Source organism: Lepus europaeus, chromosome 16, assembly GCF_033115175.1.
Source record: "Lepus europaeus isolate LE1 chromosome 16, mLepTim1.pri, whole genome shotgun sequence".
In the NCBI taxonomy this organism is placed as follows: Eukaryota; Metazoa; Chordata; class Mammalia; order Lagomorpha; family Leporidae; genus Lepus; species Lepus europaeus.
Window position 1 is genome coordinate 59,970,562 of NC_084842.1, and position 22,250 is coordinate 59,992,811.

Consider the following 22,250-nt stretch of genomic DNA (forward strand, 5'->3'; position numbering starts at 1 on the left):
TCATGCTGAGACCAACCCTCCAAGGGGCATTCCATGGTGCTGGAGACTCATCAAGCATCTCTGGAACGTGCCCCCATTAAAGCCGACCGCCCGGCTTCCCTAACCCCAGCCTTCTCTTTCAGTGGGCCGAGGGCGCGCTCTGCAGAGGCGGCAGTGCAGGCACGGTGCCTGGTGCAGTGGCAGCCTTGAGCAGTCTGCTGTCCCAGCTGCGGCTTCAGATCCATCACACGCGTTCTAACCCCAAGTTTCAACCAAGACAGAAAAAAAGGCTTTCGTGGTAGATGTGCAAAATAACTTACAACAAAGCCAGAGGAGCAGCCTTGCAGGTCCGTCACTCTGGTAACCACAAATGTGCCACAGGAACCTGAACACCTGATATACTCCCACTGGGAAAAAAAAAGTCTCATCCCAGCACCTGATTCTCACCAAATATAGAATTCATAAATGTGTAAAACTGAAAGCTGGTGTGAATCCCAAAGAGTAACAAACTACACATCGCCACCACCCAGAGCCACCAAAACACCTGTGCGGGCTGCGGGCAGGACACTGGTGGCCATCTGTATGTTTCTGTTCAGCCTATGCCAAGGTTCTAGATCGGGTCTCTGGCTCAATGAGAGAGGCTACAGAAGGCCACACGCCCCTAGAAGGAACACTGGCTCTGGAAGACGCCGGCTGAGGGAAAGCCCACATTTCTCGTGACCTAGCGGGAAACTGGGTAAAAACAGGGCAATCTGGCACAGACACATCAGACTACACGGCCTGCCAGCTCCCCACCAAGCAGAGAACACAGGTCTTTTAAACCTCAACCTTCTCTCTAGAGCAGTGGGGACAGCCAAACACCAGCCCTAAGCAGCTGCCTTATCCTTATTAAACTAGGGGTGAGGATGGCGCCCTGAGCGTCCGAAGCTGCTGGCGAGACCTGGGAGGTCACAGTCCAGACGCATTTCCAGCTCAGTGAGAGCTTCCTGGCCATGAAGTGCTCCAAGAGCCACGTGTCTCTAAGGAATTCCAGGTCGTCCAGGGGATGTCTTTCCAGGGTGATCCTCCCGACACGTTTTCTACAAGCTCCTCAAGGGACCCCACAGGGGCCCCAGCACCCCACCTCATCACAGTGCCCGCCTGGCCTCATCTGGGGCGAGGCCCCTGCCATCTCAGCTTCGTTCATGATCTAACATCTACGGCAGTCTGCCAGCCGTGCCCCAGCAAAGCTGTTCAGGCTCTGAGGTGCTGACTTACAGGTCTCCTTCTCCCCCCTTTCCCCAGGGCCTGGAGATGCCTGCATCGTCCTGGGGTGGTAGTGGCAAAGCAGCACCCACCCGCCCTGAGCTTCTAACTCTCAGGCCCTGGGTTCCTCGGCTGTGCGGGAAGAGTAAGCCTACGGCCCAGTGACCTCCAACATTCCTCCCTGGGTGAGGATCTGGGACGCTAGCTCCTTCAGCTTGCTGCGCTTAGCAATGAGCAGGATTTCAAACAGGAGGAAAGACAACCCACCCTTCATCTCACGCCCGAGAACTGTACACAGTTTGGTCATCGGTTGCCTCGTGTGTGTTCCCTAGAAGGTGGGCTTCCTGCGGCGGGTGGAACGTACAGCAGTGCTCTGAGACGCTCTGCGGAATCCACTGACAGGCATGGTGGGGGGTTCAGTAGAGGGAGCTCTCCCACAGGCCGATTACCTCTGGGAAACCCTCGACGGACCCAGGGACCGCTGGAGCTGCTCAGGGCTCTGCCTGGGCACACCTCTGCCCGGCTCTGGCATCAGGGACATCAGGTTGGTGGCTTCCACCTGGCTCCGGTGGAGCTCAGACCACAGGAAGCCGCCCTCTTCCGAGGGGTCGGGAGGAGCCCATGTTGCTCCATTGCCGGCACACGGGCACCGCGGGCGGACTGCGGTCCTCCGGCGGAGGGCGTGGGCTCGCTCCCCATTCCCTCTTCTCTGGGCACCCAGCTTCCGCTCTGTCACTCTGAGGCTGGAGGAATAGTTCGAACAACCGGACACGAGGGATTCCATGAGGAGATTTCGGCTGTGTCACAACAAAGGCGGGCTCTTCGGAGTATCGCGCGTGGCCACTCCTGAATGTCAACTGTCCAACCAACCTCCTCGAAGCAAAGGTTTCAGCTGGGCAGACCGGCGGCTTAGACGACAAGCATGGCGAATTCCCGGTCCCTTCCTGTCTCTCACCGCCAAGGTCTGATGTTTGTCCCACAGGACCTCAATCCCAAGATGAGAGAGAAAGGTGGTCCCTGACCTGCACCTCGCCGTCAGTGCCCATCAGCCTCACCTGTACCCTGAAGTGCCTGACGCCGCGCTGCGCGTGTCAAGGCCAGGTGGGCAAACCGCCAGCAGGAAAGGAGAAGGCCTTTCTACCCCCGAGTCCGGAGTCACCTTAAATGCTCACAGCGCCTCCCCATGGCGGCGCCTCTCTGAAGTACTGCAAAACAGCAAGGAGAAAGCTCTTTCCTACCCCCGGATTAGTTTTTTCTTGCAGACAGCAGGGAGGTTTTGTGCCCTGGGTGAATTTGCATTGAGTGGAAGCAAAAAAAGGAGCAGGATGGCGCTGGTGCCCAATTCTCACCACAGCAGGGGCTGTGCCCTCCGGGGTCTCACTGCAGGGAAGCCCGTCACATACGCCACTCTGGTCACCCCGTGCAGTACACAAACCACACCCCGACACGCGCTGACCCATACTGCACACATCAGTAAAACCACAAGGACCTGATGTGGGGAGACTCGCAGAAGTTCCTGTTTCTACTTTCTAGCTAACGGTGTTCCTGTGTTTCTGGGGCTGCCCAGGAGTTCTTGGGAGTAAAACCGACCCATCGCAAGAGAGGCTGCACAGCCTCGGCAGCTGGAAGCCGCTGACTGTGGGTGGGGACTCCAGGCTGGGGTGCCAGGGAGGCAGAAGACAAAGTAGAGCCTCGAGGGTCTTCAGCTGGTTGCCCAGGGTCACGGGCAGCCTGTTGTGTGGCCAGGACTGGATCTGGAGCCCCAGCCAGAAGGCAGGATGCTTGGTGGTCCATGTTGTCCAGCCAGGACGCAGTTAGAGAACAGAGAGGACGAGGGTCCCAGTGACCTGAGGGCTGGGCAGGTGGACACAGATGGAAACAGGCTGGAGGGTTGGGACAGGCTTCTGCAGGAGAACGGCTTGCCACACTATCATCTGCCACGCCACGGGAGCAGTGGCTTCCTCCTGGCCTGTCCCCACCCTGCAGATGCATCATGCCACCCAACGAGGAGCACAAAAGCTGGGCTGGGAGCTGGCAGAGCCCACCAGGACTGGAAAGGACAGGACACAGAGACTAAGGGGATCTGCGGGTCTAGAAAAAATTTCCAGCTGCTGAGCAGCTGAAATTCAGGCAAAGCTCTCGGCCTCCTGGGCCTCCGTGATCCCTGTGAAATGGAGCTACTGACAGCCGCCTGGTTTTCGTGCAGGGTTGTGACCACATGCAGCCAAACGTCTGACAACCTACGGACCACCACCTTACTCTTCGGAGGACAATTCTGTGACGAGCTGTTTAGGCCAAAAGCCAATTCCAGAAAGTGAAGCAAGAAGCAGGAAAACAAAGACCCGTGAAAAACCCACAGGACTTCCCACAGCAGGTGCTTGCTCTGCCGGCCAGGACGTGGGTGTCACTGCTAAGAGAAAGGGAACCGTCGCTGATTCCACGCTAGACCACATGGCTCCATCGGCTGAGCTAGCTGCGGGGAGCGGTGCGGGGAGCAACAGCGAGGCTGGGGGAACTTCTAGGAGGGGTCTCACCAGGCCTGGTCCCACAGGCAGGGTCCCCAGCCTCCGCCTCAGGCCTGCTCCGATCGAGTGGGGAGAAAGGGCTGACGCTGGAGAAGCCTGCAGAGACCCACAGGGGTGACCTGGGACAAGCATGATTGCGAACAGGTTCTGTCAGGCCCTTGGGAAGCTGCTGGAAAGCATCCCAAAGCGAGGCTGGGTGAGGACTGGGCGAGAAGGAGGTGCAGCTGGGCCAGCGCTGTCGGGGTCAGGTGGCTACGGCCAGCCTCTGGGCTGCAGAAGGAAGCGGCGTGGACAGTGTGGTGAGAGGGCACAGGTGCAGCCCCCTCCCTGCCACCCCGGCAGTGCCAGGCGCCCACGGACCACGCACTGTCCCCTGGGCTGGGGCGGACGCTGTAGTGTTGCTCGGCCAGACCCAGTTCTCCACAGAGAGGCCAGGCCAGACTGAGGCCCCGGGGCCGAGCTGGCCTTCTCCTCTCCTGCTGCAGAAGCAACTACACCTCAACAACCAGGCTGAGGGTCGGGTCTGCCCCCGGGGGAGCAAGGGGGGCACAAAGGGAAACGGAGCAATGGAAGCGTTTGAGAGTGGGCGGTGGGGGGGTCAGTCCCCGCCAGCTGTCTCCGGCCTGACGCCAGTGCATGTGACAGGAATACGCTGTCACTGTCGTTTCTTCGCCACACCAGCTGGCGCATCTGCGGCCAATTCACGAAGCCGCTCTCCCTGAGGGCAGGGGGCCCGCCAGGGCGACCGAGGGTGTCCAGCCCTCACCAGCCGGTCATCTCCTCAGCGAAACGGGGCTCCTGGGCTGGGCACGTGGCGATGGGAGGCATGGGTCCCGGCCCCTGCCCTCAGCTGGCCATGGTACCAGGCCGCTCTGTCCCTCAGTGTCCTTGTTTCTTGGGGAGGACACAGAGCCACTTGACATCGGGGTGTCGGCACTGTGCCTCACATTCACCTTCGCCCCTGGCTGTAGCCCCAGCCCGGCCCACAGAGGCTGCAGCCTACAGGGGGCAAAGGTGACAACCAGCTGTTGCCCACCCTGTATCCAAGGACAGCTCAGGGGTCGGGCTCAGCCACTAACTGGCTGTGCCGCTCTGAGCAACTCACTTAACCTCTCTGCGCTTTCCTCCTTCTCAACTCCAAATAGGGATGGAACAACTTCAACCTGACAGTGCTGTGAGGATTACAGCGAGTAGTTCACAGCCCAACATAAAGCTAAGCACTAGCTTCAAATACTCATGATAGCGGCCACATTGATGGATGGGACAGCATCGTGCTGGGAAGAGTAAGGGGTGTTTATTTTGGTCAAAAAAAAAAAAACCAAAAAAACTGAAATCCACACACAGAGGAGTCTTTAAAAAGTTCATGGAAATGTGCATTATGAAAAAAACATGCATGTATTTCAAAATATTTTCCCACCAAAATAATGTTTTAATCCTATTTTCTACAAATTTTCTGAGATACCTGCACATACCCAATACACAGTTTCTATCTTTCTGTTTTTAAGTGCTCAAAGAGACAAGATGCCACCCACTTCCCAAAACAAAATCGCGTAAGGTATGCACAGACTGCTTCCTACAATTTTCCCACTGAATTCTACCTGTAAGCAGTGAGGGTAGGGAGGGAGTGGCTCCTGTAACTAAATGAAGCCTTGGTTCTAGACACCTGTGAGTCTTCCAGAACGTTCCTTCAGCCGACATCACAGCCTGCCGGTGACCTCTGGCTTACAGACCGGAGCCCCAGCTGTGAGCGCAGCGTCACTGAGCAGCCCCTCCACGCCAGGCAGAGGGAACGGGCTGCCTCCAGAACACTCAGAGATTTTACCCCCTGGACGGAGCCATCCGTGGCTGCCGCTGTGGATTCCCAGACCTAAGGGCAGGCCACTGAACACCTCGCACGGTCTCTGCAGGTTTTCCCAGGGTGCACTGTGGCTGGCGGCGCGGCCTTACCCAGGTCAATGAGGATGGCGTGCTGCTGGGACGTTAGCTGCTTCAGGAGTTCTTTGTATGGCACATCCCTTGGTTGCTGTTTGCTGGGGAACTGGTGCTTAAGGTGGAACTGCTCCGCTAGAAACTTCCAGATTTCACCCCGGTGATGACGTGGGACACCTTTAAAAGGGAAGCAGAAAATACGAAGAGAGACTTTAGGTTCAGAATACAACACAATAATAAAAATGAGTTCACTCCATTGGTCGGAATCGTTCCACTAGGAGCGACCGGCACAGGGTGGAAGGGAAGCCACCAAGAGCCCATCGTACTGGCTGCCTCCCATCTCATTCCCCATTCTCCCGGCCCTTCCCTCTGTGCTCTCAACGCTAGAATACGTCTTCTCTCTGCCTGTCAGACTGCAAAGGAGAAACTGATGCCCTAGCTGGTGCCAATTAACAGCATTCCAGGGAAGCAAGACCAAGCAGGCAAAACCGCGACACAAACGCGGCCTCACAAAAGGGACCGAATCCGAGCCAGGGAGCGCTCGGACTGAGGGGCTGGCCCATCTCTAACTGAGCAATGAGGCTTTCGTGGAACCCTTCACTGGAGCCAAGCCTTAAGGACCAGGGAAAAGGGAGCAACAGGACAAGTCACACAGCTGGAATCACAAGTGAACCTTTTGTCTCCTATTGGGCACAAGGTGCCTGGGGGCAGGGGCAGGTAGCAATTTGGTTAGAAGGGTTTTTTTCTTGGGGCCAGTGCCCTGGGGGTAGCAGGTAAAGCCACCATCTGCAGTGCCAGCATCCCATATGGGATCCCATCACTGTTTGAATCCCAGCTGCTCCACTTCTGATCCAGCTCTTTGCTGTGGCCTGGGAAAGCAGTAGAAGACAGCCCAAGTCCTTGGGCCCCTGCACCTGCGTGGGAGACCCAGTGGAGGCTCTTGCTCCTGGCTTTGGATAGGCGCAGCACTGGCCATTGCAGCCATCTGGGGAGTGAATCAGTGGATGGAAGACCTCACTGTCTCTGCCTCTCTGTAGCTCTGCCTTTAAAATAAATACATCTTTTAAAAAATAGGTTGTATTTCTTTGAGAGGTAGAGTTATAGAGAGGAAGAGGGAGAGGTCTTCCATCTGCAGGTTCACTCCCCAAATGGCTGCAATGGCTGGAACTGGGCCAATCCGAAGCCAGGGGCCAGGAGCTTCTTCCAGGTCTTCCATGTGGGTGCAGGGGCCCAAGGACTTGAGCCATCTTCTACTGCTTTCCCAGGCCATTAGCAGAGAGCTGGATCGGAAGAGGAGCAGCTGGGACTAGAACCAGCACCCATATGGGACGTCGGTACTGAAGGTGGAGGCTTAGCCCACTACACCACAGCGCCGACCCCTAGAAGGGTTTTGTGAGAGGCTCAATTCAGTGCAAGACATCTGTACTTTTAGAATGTGGCAAAATGTTAAAAACTTATATTTTAAAATGAAAATCTTTATATAGAAGGAAAACAAACAAAAAGACATCTGTACTTGATTTGGTATCTCTAGGGAACCACTGGACATTTTGCACTGGGGGTGTCTGGGGGGGAGGCAGCAGCCTAAGCTAAGCTGAGATTCTGGAATCCTGATATCTTTCGGCATGGAGGACTGTGGGGAGGGGGCTGGAGGCTGCACTGTGTCCACGCACGTGGGAGCACCACTGGGGATCTGGCTGTCTTAATGCTTACCTCAGCATTAGTCTGCCGACCCTGGGCAGAGAGCGGCATGGCAGTGCCCCTAAAGAGACAGGTCCACTGCCTCATTCGTGTGATTGTCACCTCACTTGGGAAAAGGGTCTTTGTGGATATAATTAAGTAAGGATCTTGAGATGGAATGATCATATAGGATTATCTAGGCAGGCCCTATAGCCAGTGACAATATCCTTACAGCAGAACACCCAGAGGCATCACTGTGACCTCGGGTGACTCAGACAGGAGTGAAGGAACGCTGACAGCCAGCAGAAACCTGAAGGCAACAGGTACAGCCCTGCTGACACCTTGACTTTGGGCCAGAACCGTGAAAGTAAAGTTGTTGTTCCTTTGGCCACCAGTTTAGGAGTAATTTGTTATGGTGGCAACAGGAGACTAGTCTATCTTGATTTTTTTTTTTTTTTAGGATTTTATTTATTTACTTGACAGGTAGAGTTACAGACAGTGTGAGAGAGAGAGACAGAGAAAGGTCTTCCTTCTGTTTGGTTCATTCTCCATGTGCCTGCAACAGCAGGAGCTGCGCCAATCCGAAGCCAGGAGCCAGGAGCTTCTTCCAGGTCTCCCACCCGGGTGCAAGGGCCCTAGGGCTTGGGCCATACTTCACTACTTTCCCAAGCCACAGCAGAGAGCTGGACTGGAAGAAGAGCAACGGGGATTAGAACCAGTGCCCATATGGGATGCTGGCGCTGAAGGCGGAGGATTAACCTAGTGTGCCATGGCCCCAGCCCCTATCTTAAATCTTTTTTAATTATTTATTTGAAAGACTGATAGATCACACACACACACACACACATACCCCTTCCATCAGCTGGTTCACTCCCCAGGTAGCTCAATGGCTGGTGCTGGGCCAGCCCAGGAGTAAGGCAGGAGTCTGGAGCTCCATCTGGTTTCTCATGCAGGTGGCAGTGGCCTCAAGTCTCAGGCCTTCTGCTGCTTCCCCAGGAGCATTAGTAGGGAGCAGGCTGGAAGCTGAGTAGCTGACACTCGAACTGGCAGTCTAATATGAGATGCTGGTGTCCCAGGAGGCAGCTTAAGTCACTGCCCCAGGATTTTTGTATGATTTTATTTCTTCTGTCCCTCTCCACTCTCCCACCTCAGAGATGTATCTTGGATACACCCACATGCACACACACACATGCAGACAACACACAAACCCAAGCCCCTAATACTTTAATCCCTGATTAGAAGCAAATGTGGGCTGAAAAACAGCACAATAAGTGATTTATAGTGGGACTTTTTTCATAAAATATTTTATTTTTCAAACTGGAATATTTTCCCAAGTTATGATATGTCCAACTTCCTCTTATTAATAAATCATTCCTATTATCTTATCAGATTTTTTTTTTTCTTTAGGAAAAGAACTTTGGCTCTGTTACTGGCTAGCACCACATATTCTGATATTCAAGAGTAAGGTCAGATTCTGTGACTCAAAGCAAAGGGCCGGGGCTGGCGCTGTGGCACAGCGGGTTAAAGCCCTGGCCTGAAGCGCCAGCATCACTTATGGGCGTTGGTTCTAGTCCCGGCTGTTCCTCTTCTGATCCAGCTCTCTGCTATGGCCTGGGAAAGCAGTAGAAGATGGCCCAAGTCCTTGGGCCCCTGCACTTGCGTGGGAGACCCGGAAGAAGCTCCTGGCTCTTGGCTCTGGATCAGCGCAGCTCCAGCTATTGCAGCCATCTAGGGAGTAAACCAGCAGGTGGAAGACCTCTCTCTCTGTCTCTACCTCTCTCTGTAACTCTGTCTTTGAAATAAGTAAAATAAATCTTTTAAAAAATAGAAAAAGCAAAGGCCATGCAAGCAGGACCCTGTATGTTTGCTGCAAATGACTTGCATCACACTTCTGCCTTTGCTCCTAACCTGAGAGAGACCTAGCAGTGGAGCCTACCCACGGCCTGCAGGCAGGGTCCTGCGAGGGCAGGAGGCTGTCCCTCTCATGTGCGCTGCTTTCCAACTTAAAAGATATACTCACATCTAAAGGAAAAAAAAACCACTTTGAAAATGCAAATGGCATAAAGAAGAAAGTGCAATACCAACTCTAATCAGATTGAACATGTAATTTACCATCCAAAGCTGGCAGCTTCTGAAACTTTAGAGGAGAAAGGGTACTGATTATTTTCCCAGGACAAGAATCCTGCCCCAGGGCCATGCCAGGTGGGCCAGGATGGGTGGCCAGTGTGCCCCTAACCTGGACATCCGCGAATGCACCCTGGGTGCTTTCTTATGTATATGCTGTAGGAACGCCAGCTACACGGGAGACCATGCTGCCTGCACTTTCTCCCACTTCCCAACTTCTCTCAGACAGGGGGCGGGGTGGTCATGTGGCTGGGCTGTTTGGTGTTGGGCTATTTAACAATGTCACAACAAGCATTCTTCAATACCTAAAACAAGTTTCTCTAAACGCGTTGCTGGGTCGAGGGCACACAGAGTTTGCGTCTGGCCCATCCAACAGCTGTTCTGGCGGCCTCATCATAATCCCATCCCCCCAAAAATAGGTTTCTATCTATAGAGTTCTCTCTAAATATCTTTAGGGAAATCATTTTGAGCCAAACTAAACTGAATTATCTAAATAAGATTCCACAGAATTTTTCTTCTTTTGCCCACGTGGGTACCCTAACCCTGCTACTCCCATCTAACTTTAACTTAGAAATGACACATTCCTTGGTTTCTGTCATGTAGGTGTCTTTAGTTCAGTTAGAGACACTCAAGGTCAGTCCTGTGTTTCAAGGTCTCTGAGGTGACTGGGCCTCTACCTAAAAGGTCAAAGGCGCTAGTCTGTCTTATCCTCACATTTAAATGGTGAGTCACAAGATGGACGATGGCAGTCACTCATTGTGGTGTCATCAAATCTCATTGTGTTGAAACCAGCTTAGAGGGACAGGGAGTTCTTGCCATAGAGAGACCTGGCAAAGTCGGGCAGCCATGAGCAAATTCCGCTCAGACACAGTTCACCCCAGTACATAACCTGTGCAATCGCCCATGCTCCATGTCACCACATGGGGTGACGGATTCTATTAAGTCTCCTCATAAAATGTACAACAAAACCCACGCATATCTAGGGGCCAGGATCCCAAGAAGCCCAGATATTTGCAATAGCTGTCACGGAGCTGCACAGTCAACCCTTTGCTGAAGCAAAGCCACAGAGGACCATCACCTGGTCACCCATGAAGAAATGAAAGGTAGACACCTCATTTTCTCTGCTTTCTCCTCGTTCAGCAGAGCAATCCTGGACCATCTGGCAGAAGCATAAACCTGCGACTGCTACCCGATGCAAGGAAGTCAGAACAGGAAGAAAGCTCCAGGATCCTCCGTGAGGTCCATGGCTCCCGTTTACCAGCCCGGAGGGAAGGGCTCAGAAAGGTGAGGACGGTTGGCAAAGGCCACACTGGAAGCAGCTGCCAGTTCTGAACCCGAAGTCTTTATCACCGCACACGTTTTTGGTCTCTGAGCACAGCACTCTCGGGGTACTATTCAACTGGAGGCAGTGCAGCATGGTGGTTAGACCCCCAGCAGAAGGAAAAGGTTAAAAAAAAAAAAAAAACAGCCAAAGGACTACAGTAGAAACAATGGCTCCATTAACTATCTCAGAGAAGAATAATGCATTTGTAATGTGCATGAAGGAGAGATTGCACTAAAATGAGGATTAATGATTTTTTTTTTATTCCACACTTCTCGCTAGTGACCAATGAAGGATGAGGCTGGCCAGAAACTTCCTGGTAAAGGCTCACCTTGCCCAACAGCCGAGTGCATTTTTTCCATATCAAACTTGATCTTGGCTCTTCTCGGGGTGCTAAGCATCTTTTCCCACACTGCAGTTACTTCTTTCAGACAAGGAGTGATTTCTTCATAATCAAGCTTCAGGCGCTTGGTGAGCAAATCATTTTCAGAGGCTGGAAGAGACCATTCACGAGCATGTTAACAAATGCTACGGCTGCCAATCTTCCAGGATGCAACATGGCTGCCCATTCGCTGCTACAGGGAGGCATGGGGCAGCCGTGGGCAGCCTGGCAGGCCCTCGTTGATGTCACCATTCCTACTGCACCCTATTTTCCCTGGAAATGCCTTGGAAGATGCCCAGAGCCTCAGATTTCTCCTCCCCTTTAGCCCAATGTGTCCTGTTGTCTGTATGCTAAGATACATGCCACTCTGCCCCATTCTTCGCATCTTCACGGCTGCCCCATTAAACCATGCGCATCTCAGCTACGTGTTAGTTAAAATTCCTAGTGCTTGGCACGATCAGAGCCTGATTAAACTTTTTCATCCAAAGAAGCTGAGGTTCTCTAAGGATGGGTCCAAGTCTCCTTTAGGGAGCTTCTACCATCGCTCCTGTTTCTGCCTCCTGGAGCCAGCAGGATCAATCCACCCCATTCATACGATAGGTCCTGAACTATGTGAAGATGGAGACCTGTACTGCACTCAAGCTAACGCTCCATTAGGAAGGCTCAGACCTGCTGTGCTGCACTGTGGGGAGAGGCGAATGCAGGAAACCTTTGAATTCACAGTTGAAATTGACCCCCTGGTCCAACCTCTCATTTCATGGACACAGAAACTGAAGTTCAATGGCAGGAAACTATTTGCCCGGGATTGTGTACCCGTTAGTAGGTAGCCAATTACCCTAGGCCAAATGCTGTCTCCCCTCAATTTCATAGCTTTTCATCTACCATCTTTTTAAGCTTTTTCTCTTTTATTTTGAAGAATATATTTTCTGAAGTCCTGTTAAACAGCTTTCTACATTCTTGGAGTTTACAACTTAAAATAAAATTTAAAAAACCTTGATATTAATTTTTTGGTGGGGAGATCTAGGAAAAAACACAATTAATGTCCCTAAAGTGGAAATCACCTATACAGCAAATTGAGTTTGGGAAAGCCTTGTGGAACAGCACCGGGCTCTCCGTGTCAATATACATTTCTCCAGCAGGGAAGTCTGCAGTGAGCATGTCTGGCTATCCAGACACAGCCCAGCAAGCAACAGCAGTGAGCAGCACTTCACACAGCCAGAAGGAGCTGGCCAGCAGACTCAGCTGCAAAGGCTTAATCCATGTATTCTGCTGTTGGCCCAAGCAGCATCCTGCTGCTTCAGAATCCTGACAACACTGCGGCCTAAAATCAGTGGCCTTCCCAAGCCTTACCAGCCAAGGCTGATGGTGCGAACCTGTAACAAATCTCCAAGCCACGTCAAGGCAGGAACTTGAGATATTGGATCCAACTGCTTCAAAATGTAAGCAAGAGCCCCCAGACTCACATTGTCTGCGAGCTTCTTGGGCCGGGGGAGACGACACTGGATGAGACCAAACATAATTTTGCCAGTGAGTGGCCTAAAACATTACCATTTAAGGTGGGTGCGGGAGCTAAGGTGGACTTCGCAACATTCAGGCCTGATTTATGCCCACCATGTAGGGAAGGCCCGCACTGCTCTGCCCCAGTTCTGCTCTTTAACAACTGTTCTCAGACAAAACTCTCTTGCCAAGTGCCAGCATCTCCTGAGAGCTCCGAGATGGAAAGCTAGGCGGCCAGGGGCTCGGCAGTTACGTGATCCCCACGCTTGTAGGGATTTTAGAAAAACCGCACTCAGTGTTTAATTTTTTTACAACAAACTTTTATCACTTAACTAGGGAAGTCTTTTTAAAAGAATACCTTGGGGCTGGTGTTGTGGCATACAGGTTAAGCCACTGCCTGGATGCCGGCATTCCACACTGAGTGCCAGTTTGAATCCCAGCTGCCCAACTTCAGATCCAGCTCCCTGCTAGTGCACCTGGGAAAGCAGCAGACAATGGGTCCCTGCCACCCACATGGGAGACCTGATGAAGCTCCAGGCACCTGTCTTTCATCCGGCCCAGCCCCAGCGGATGGAGTCATTTGGGGAGTGTACTAGCAGATGGAAGACCTCTCTGCCTCTGGCTTTCCCTTTCTCTGTAACTCTGTCTTTCAAATAAATAAATAAATAAATCTTTTTTTAAAAAATTGCCATTCAAAACTTAATGCCATCACATCATTACGGAGACATAATAGCTTACAGCATCTTCATCTGGGTTAAGCACAAAACACTGAGTTATATGCAACAACATGCTAACCCAGAATCATACCAAACCACACCTTGCTGTCCTGCCTAGGCTTCTCATATCTTCAGTTAAAATACGGGAAAAGGAGCCTTGCAGAGAGCAGAGCAGGGGGCTGCAGGCTTGGGAAACAGGCAACGCACTGCAGTCTCCAAACCGCTGCGAATTAGTTGTGAATTGAAGAAACCACAACTTCAGCTTCCAAGTGTCCACAATACAGTGAGGTATTAGATGACATGGTTTGATTCTTTCCAGGATACACTGTTTCCAGAACAGCAATAAATATTAAATCTAACATTTGAATGTCAGGAAACAGGCCTAACCAGAGGAGGAATCTTCCACATGAGTGTTCCTCTAACTTCTATCCCCAGAGAATTTGTAAGTAATCTTGAACTTTTTTTTTTTTTTTTAAGATTTTTTTATTTATTTGAAAGGCAGAGTTACAGAAAGGCAGAGGCAGACAGAGAGAGGTCTTCCATCCACTGGTTCACTCCCCAGATGCCGCAATGGCCGGAGTTGAGCCGATCTGAAGCCAGGAGCTTCTTCTGGGTCTCCTACATGGATGCAGGGGCCCAAGGATTTGGGCCATCTTCTACTGTTTTCCCAGGCCATAGCAGAGAGCTGGACTGGAAGTGGAGCAGCCAGGACTCAAACCGGTGTCCATATGGGATAGTGCTGGTAGTGCTGGCTCCCCTGCCTTTTTTTTTTTTTTTTTTAAGATTTATTCATTTTTTTAAATTTATGATCTTGAACGCTTGTTCACTTTTTTTTTTTTTTTTTTTGACAGGCAGAGTGGACAGTGAGAGAGAGACAGACAGAAAGGTCTTCCTTTTGCCATTGGTTCACTCTCCAATGGCCGCTGCGGTAGCGCGCTGCGGCTGGCGCACTGCGCTGATCCGATGGCAGGAGCCAGGTGCTTCTCCTGGTCTCCCATGGGGTGCAGGGCCCAAGGACTTGGGCCATCCTCCACTGCACTCCCTGGCCACAGCAGAGAGCTGGCCTGGAAGAGGGGCAACCGGGACAGGATCGGTGCCCTGACCGGGACTAGAACCCGGTGTGCCGGCACCGCAAGGCGGAGGATTAGCCTAGTGAGCCGCGGCGCTGGCCGCTTGTTCACTTTCAAGCGACACTCCCCAGTTACAAGTTCATCTTCTCTTAAGAAGCAAATGAGGGGCCAGCACTGTGGTGTAGCAGGTAGAGTTATCACTTGCAACACCAGCATCCCATATAGGCATCGGTTTATGTCCTGGCTGCTCCACTTCTGATCCAGGTCTCTGCTAATGGCCTGTGAAAACAGTGAAAAATGGTTCAAGTACCTGGGCCCTTGCCACCCATGTGGGAGACCTGGAAGAAGCGCCTGGCTCCTGGCTTCAGCCTGCTCCATTTGGGGGAGTGAATCAGCCAATGGATGATCCCTCAATCCCTCGATCTCTCTCTCTCTCTCTCTCTCTCTCCCTCCCTCCATAATTCTGACTTCCAAATAAATAACTAAATCTTCTTTAAAAATTCGAAAAGCAGAAGCAAATGAGAGAATAATGCAACAGGATGCATGCCCTCTGGTGCACAGTACGCTCCCCGGCTGGTTCTTGTCAAATCTTGCTTCCGTGTTTAACAAGAAATTTCTGCCCCCAACCCCAACCTATCACTACCTACAAAATTACTACACATTTCTAAGCAATCAGGCCTTCAGTGCTGACTATTTTTCTCAGCAGTATAGGCACTATACACACTAATGTAGTGCACTTATTTCTTCTACGTTATAGTTATCAAGCTGATTGTGCCTTCCCCACAAAGATAACCATACCTTAAACTATATACAACTAGGAAGAGAGATTAATTCAAACAGTAAAAATAAGAACTGCAAAAACTGAACACAGCCAGTAAGCCAGCTGAAATGAGGAAGCAGCAGGAAGGTGCTGGCAAGGGCCAGAGAACTTAATGCGACACCCAGCAATGTGTTCCAGGTAACCCAGCAACTCCTGCCTACTCATTCCAGTCTGTCCTGCCATCGTTTGCACAGTAGCAGCACTTGGCTTTTGTAGTTTACTGATCTTGCCTGATCAGCATCAGCTGTGACTCCTCCTAAAACCCCAAGAAGCCGGCCAGTGTCATTGCGACTTTACAGCTATGTGTCATTGCCAGCCAGTGTCACTGCAACTTTACAGCTACGCCCTGGCTTTACACGGCTGTCATTTGCAAGAATATCCGCCAGCAGATACATTGAGCATCATGACCTTCTTCGGGAACATACCTGTCTATCTGTCAACAACTCCAACATACACATGACTGTAAATCCTTTGCTCCAAAGCTGTCATGTAGCTGATGACATGTGTAGTCAATGTCATCACAATGAAGCACCTGTTAGACACCTGCTTTTGGAATTATCTTCAAGAATACAAAAGAAAATGTTGAAAAGTTAGCACTCATCTGCTCTAAACTACCCCCTTCATGGTGCCGTAACCACCTCCAGCACCCTGATGGCATGGTCCATCTCGCTCAGCTTCAATATTGCGTGCTGGACAGCTTCAGACATCCATATACAACGATTCCAACTGCTGGACAACCTCCATGTCAAATAAGGTACAGGGACAGGCATGTGGCACAGCGGGTAAGTCCAGGCTCTGCTCCCTACTCCAGCTTCCTGCTAATGTGCAATAGCTCGAGTGACTGGGTCTCTGCCACCCCAGTACGAGGCCCAGGCTGAGTTCTGGGCGCCCGGCTCCGGCCTGGCCCAGCCTCAGCACTGGCAGACATTTGGAGAATGAACCAGTAGATGGGAGATTCTCTCTATCTCTCTCTCAGCCTCTCAACTGAAAAAAAAAAAAAAAGTGTATTTTAAAAAGGTTGTATTATTTTATATAGGTTGGATAACTCTTAGCTAAAACGATCAGAACAGAACTGCTCCGGATGTCACCGGTTTTCAGATTTTGGAATCTATGCATAGACTTCATCATCTGAGCATCTCTGATTTGAAATGCTCCAAATTTTCAAACTTTTTCAGAGTTAGGTCAGCACTCAAAAAAGTTCACATTGCAGACGTTTCGATTAAGGATGATTGACTCATATTTCACTTCTTGTTTCTGGCCAAAAATGATATAACTATCTTGACTACGTCTTTGCAGTTCATGAATTTACACCTTTCTCTCCTGCGGAGACCCTGGTGCTGGCACTCAGGGCTGCTCTAACTCATGAGAGCCATACAGACAGCACGGAGGACACCCACCTGCCCACCACAGCACTAGCCAGGATGAGCCGCAAAGGTTCCTTGACAAGAGGACCTCATCACATTTCAGTAACTTAATGTCTTTTCAGCTCTATACAAACGTCAAGACAAATCTTTGCAAACATACTCTGCTTCCCAAACTGCTCTGCGGCGGGGGCAGCACGACTGACGCCCTCTACAACTTCCAAACCTTCACTGCTCTCCGTCCGGGCAGGTCTCTGCACCCCAAGACTCAGGCTCTTGCCACGGGTATTTAAACTTACCCTCGTAAGCTACTCATAGAGGTATCTATCAGTACAAGTGTCAGTATGGAAACAGGAAATGAACAAAACCTAGGCTTTCAATGCTTGTGTCATTTTTGGACAGCGCTGGTATCACTATCAGTCGAGCTTGGCTAATGTGTTTTCAGGTCACCTGCAGCTCACCGGAAGTGACGTATGCACTGTAATGACTTCCCCGGGGTCAGCTCACACCTCACACACACGCAGAGACTGGCCGAAGACAAAGTAGGAAGAGAGAGAGGAAAACCAAAAACCCCTTTCCAGAGGGTTACAGCTTAAATCTGAAACTTGTGGATACAGCAGGTCTAGCTGCTGTGCTAACACTGACCATCTGGAATCATTAACACAGTCAAGGAAACCATCACTAAATCTCCTGGTGGTAGTATTTGCAAAAGCAAACAGATGTTACAGACAGACAGCACAGCGGCACACATACGAGACAGCCCAATGCGATTCCCCACTTTGGAACCACATCCTTCAAGATCGCCACAGCGGCACACATACGAGACAGCCCAATGCGATTCCCCACTTTGGAACCACATCCTTCAAGATCACCAGCACAAGGGCCAAGACCAACCTTGTAGCTTCTGGTTTTCCTTCTCCATCCGGAGGAGCAGGATCTGCTGCAGAATAGCCTTCCGCCACAGCTCTCGCAGCTCGCGGGACGTCCTTTTCTTTTCCTCCGGCACGGGGCCAAAGGGCCCATCTTCGCAAACAGGTTCTAAAGGAGACCGTGGGGGGAGGTCTCCCAGCTCCGAGTAATCTGGGGAGGGAAAAGGACATTGCTGAGTGCCTTGTTCTCACCAAAAGGCTCTCGGTCCCAGCAGCGTCCAACCGGCAGGTTCGGCACGTTTGCTGAAACAGAATGAATACATCACCCGATACAAAGTTCACCTTTTAAATGTACAGGAATCTATTACGTCTGGGCCACACTCGTGAAACAGTCTATCAATAGGATCAAAGGTCACCACAGCTGAGGAAATACTGAAAATCACCTATTTTTATATACTCTTTATATATATTTATATATATATATATATATATATATACACTCTTTATATTCCAACTTACTTAACAGTATTATTGATAACAGCAACAATTTATATAGGCCTGCTATGTATCAATCCATCCAAAGAACACTGTATAGCAGTACTCACAACCAGACACAGGTACTACAACCACTCACTGTGACCCCTAGCCAACAGTGGTGTGCCCATCACCCACGGCCACAGCCCCCGGCACCCAGCAGGGGCTGGGCAAACAGGCGAACAAAAGAACAGCTAAACAGACACCAGAGTATTCATGTAGTTCTTCTATTTCCTAAATTTGTTACAATAAGTGCTTTTATAATTAAACTTCAAGGAATATAATACAAATTATTATCAAAATCAAAGATGGAGAAACACTCAGAATCTCCCCTTCCAGAAGCTTTACATGTAGCCATAGTTGGTTAGTCCTTGCATTTAAAAGGACTTTTAGTCTGCATCCTCCTGTGATTGAATTCCCTAGCTTGAAGTCTCGCATTTTGGCCCCTTCTCTTTCTCTTTCTTCATCTCGGTATTGAAACCCTGCTGAACACTACAGTGATGACTGAAGCTCTGCTTTATCTCAAACGGCAACTATTTTTTAAGATTTATTTTATTTATTTGAAAGAGAGAGTTACAGAGAGAGGAGAGACAGAGAGAGAGGTCTTCCATCTGCTGGTTCACTCCCCAGATGGCCGCATCGGCTGGAGCTGCACTGATCCGAAGCCAGGAGCTTCTGGGTCTCCCATGTGGGTTCAGGGGCCCAAGGACTTGGGCCATCTTCTATTGCTATCCCAGGCCATAGCAGAGAGCTGGATGGGAAGAGGAACAGCCAGGACTAGAACCGGGGCCCATATAGGATGCCGGCGCTTCAGACCAGGACGTTAACCCGCTGCGCCACAGCGCCAGCCCCACGGCAGCTATTTATAATCCCACCGGTTTGCAAGGAATTCATATCTGAAAAGAGTAATTCTTGGGGGATGTCCTGGCTGACGTGGCCAACACTGGCGCAGTGGTGAGGTAAGTGATTTCGTACATTTTCTATGTCAATGCCCAGAGAACCAGGGACCTGAGCTGCCTAGAGGATAAGCCCTGCTACCCACTATGTGGAACTGGCCTTGAAATTCTTTCCCCTTCTGAAGCCATTTTAGTAAAACAAGGGCTCATCTCGCCTGGTCTCCTTCCTCTCAGCTCACTCTTCTTAAGTGCATATTACTTTCAAATTTGGAATCATAATAAATAAAGCAGGTGTAACTCAGGTGGGGACAATGGGACATTCCTAGTAGTTAGATTGTTTCACCCGAGTCCATTTACTTACTGCATATCCGACGAGGACCAAAGTCTATACAATCTCGTGAAGCTCCAGTTTTTATTTTGGCATTTACTGTAACTAAGTCTGCAAGAATGTGTGCATTGCTGGGGCCAGCGTTGTGGCACAGCTGGCTAAAAGCCACCACTTGCGATGTGAGCATCCCACATGGGTGCTGGTTTGTGTCCTGGCTCCTCCACTTCTAATCCAGCTCCCTGTTAATGGCCTGGAAAAGGCAGCAGAAGATGGCCCAGGTACTTGGGCTCCACACCCATGTGGGAGAACTGCACAAAGCTGCTGGCTTTGGCCTGGCCCAGCCTTGACCATTGTGGCCATCTGGGGAGTGAAGCAGTGGATCGAAGATCTCTTTTTTTCTCTAACTCTGCCTTGCAAATCAATCAATCAGTCTTAAACAACAACAAAAGAATGTACGCATTGTTTGGTGATGGCATCTATGAGGTTTGAGACATAAGTTACCTTTCTAATGGTCTCTGCTTTTGCCTTCTTTTTCTAATTATCAATCATTAGCTATAGTTAGTCGAGCTTTTCCTACACATCAAGACACAGTCCTGTCTAATTCCTACAACAATCTCATGAAACAGGTGACAATATTATCTTCCATTCTGCAGCCAAAATACCAAAACTCTAGTGAAGTTTTGCAACTTGGCCAAGGTCACACAGTGTATAAGAACCAGAATCACGACCTGAAGCAAGGCACATCTTCCCTCTGCAGGGAGACATGCTTGCCGGGCTTCTCCACCTTCCCTGCGCACAAGCACCACATGCAGATCTGGACTCAGTGCCTGGCGGCAGGGCGGGGGTGGGGGATGGGAGTTGGGGATCTGCAGCTCCATCGAGCTGCCGGGTGCCGCCACTGCTCCCGATTCTTGATTCTTGAAGCACACTTTGCATGGCAGCACCCCACAGCACCTTTCTCCTCCTCGTTCATCCATGCACTTATCACCACACTGGTTCCTGGTTCCCTGCTTTGTTACCACTGGGGACACCACCCAAGTGATGCTGCTGTCCGCTGGAGGGATCTGGGCCTTCAACACGGGGCAAGAGCTTGTCTCTGACGTGCTCAAGGCCCCAGAACCAGGTCCAGAACACAAAGAAGTAGTATGACCAAAAGTGCTTCTGAATGAACCAAATACAAGCTGACCCACTGAAAAGGTCAGCAAAGAAACTGGAATAGTTCACAAGAGGGTCCTCAATCTTCCACACTAGTGACATTCGGGACTGGATCATCCTTTGTCACGGCGAGTGCTTCTGTGCACTGCAGAATGCTGAGCAGCACCCCCGGGCACGCCCTGGCGTACATGACAGTGGCACCTGGCCACCCCGGGCACGCCCTGGCGTACATGACAGTGGCACCTGTCCACCCCGGGCACGCCCTGGCCGATATGACACTGGCACCTGTCCACCCCGGGCACGCCCTGGCCGATATGACAGTGGCACCCGTCCACCCCAGTATGGACAACCAAAGCTGCCTCCAGGGGCCAGCACTGTGATGTAGTGGGTAAAGCTACTGCCTGCAGTGCCAGCATCCGTTACGGGTACCGATTCAAGTCCTGGCTGCTCCTCTTCCGGTCCAGCTCTCTGCTGTGGCCTGGGAAAGCAGTGGAGGATGGCCCAAGTCCTTGGGCCCCTGCACACACATGGAAGACCCAGAAGAAGCTCCTAGCTCCTAGCTTCAGATCGGCTCAGCTCTGGCCATTGTGGCCAACTGGGGAGTGAACCAGCGGATGGAAGACCTCTCTCTTTCTTTGTGTAACTCTGCCTTTCAAATGAATAACTAAATCTTAAAAAAAAAAAAAAAATCTGCCTCCAGATGTTGCTAACACCCCAGGGGAGTGAGGGAAAAAATCACCCCAGTGAGACCTCCTGATTCAGACTGAAACACTCATCACTTTCTCTCTCCTAAACCCTGCAAAGGCACGAAGAGAGATTCCCTTTATCCAAATTTATTAAGTTCACTGGTTGTATCATTCATAATTAACAATTTTTTTAAAAAAAAATCACTTTTTGTTCATATTAAGAGCAGCCTAGTTAGCACGTTAGCAGTTTGCAAAGGGGGAGAAAGAATCTGTTGGCTCTAAATTGGCCTTGGCTGCATCCGCCCACAGCGGCTGCCTTCAGAGCAGAAAGGAGATTACAAAGCCTCAGCTTTGTCACCAGGCTTCTTCCCCGCGTGTGCGTGTTGGGGTGCGGTCTGTGGGATGTGGGTTCACAGGCACAGGCCTTCTGTGAGGGGCAGGGTGGGAAAAATGAAAACTGCCAGGCAGCTGTCAGCGGAGAACCTTGTTCTCCTAAGAAATGTGGGCATTATTTTAACCCCAACAGCTCCTAAGCTGATCGCCACCAGGCTTCACTGGCGCCTCCTTGCAAACATATAGGCATGTTGGGTCCCGGTCCCTTGGTACAAATGTCAGATATGAAGTTTACCTCCGACTGCCCAACTGTGGAGACCACAGGCCCTGTCCCACATATTGATCAAGTGTGCAAAGCCACGAAACCAAGGGGCTGTGAGAACACCTTAGTGCAGGATCTAGCCTGCACTATTCTGACCTCTCTGTAGGGACAGGATGGAGTGCTTAAATTATGTCAGCTTTCAGAAACAGCAGCCTCCAATGAGTTCTAAGAACTTTAAGATCAGTCATAACTCAGGGGCCCTAAGAGACAATTGCCTCCATTTAAATCATTGCTGTGACATTCCCAACAGGGCCGTAAATCTGATCTGGGCTGCCTCGTCCATATCTCAATGCCAAGTTTTTCTCCAACAGCTCTGTGCTGCCACTGCTCTCTCATTTCTCTTGGCACACTCGCGGGTGGAAAGGGGTGACACGGCGTGGTTGGTAGGAGCAGAATCAGTGCTGCGACAGAGAAGCGGGGAAAGGACCATGAGTTCGGTCCCATTTGTCCCCAGCATCTGGCCCCCAGAAGCAGACAGTAC

General features: G+C 50.9%; 1 protein-coding gene across 3 annotated transcripts in view; it reads right to left on the reverse strand.

Moving 5' to 3' along the window:
- The window catches only part of TBC1D1 (TBC1 domain family member 1), a 215,215-nt gene that overhangs the window by 22,295 nt on the left and 170,670 nt on the right, over positions 1-22,250 (reverse strand). For all 3 annotated transcript variants that reach the window (XM_062212648.1, XM_062212646.1, XM_062212647.1), the window contains 3 exons: positions 17,541-17,726; positions 11,132-11,293; positions 5,697-5,855 (listed from right to left, as the gene is read on the reverse strand). In XM_062212648.1, coding sequence (XP_062068632.1) covers positions 5,697-5,855; positions 11,132-11,293; positions 17,541-17,726 — 507 coding nt within the window. The remainder of the gene's footprint in view (positions 1-5,696; positions 5,856-11,131; positions 11,294-17,540; positions 17,727-22,250) is intronic.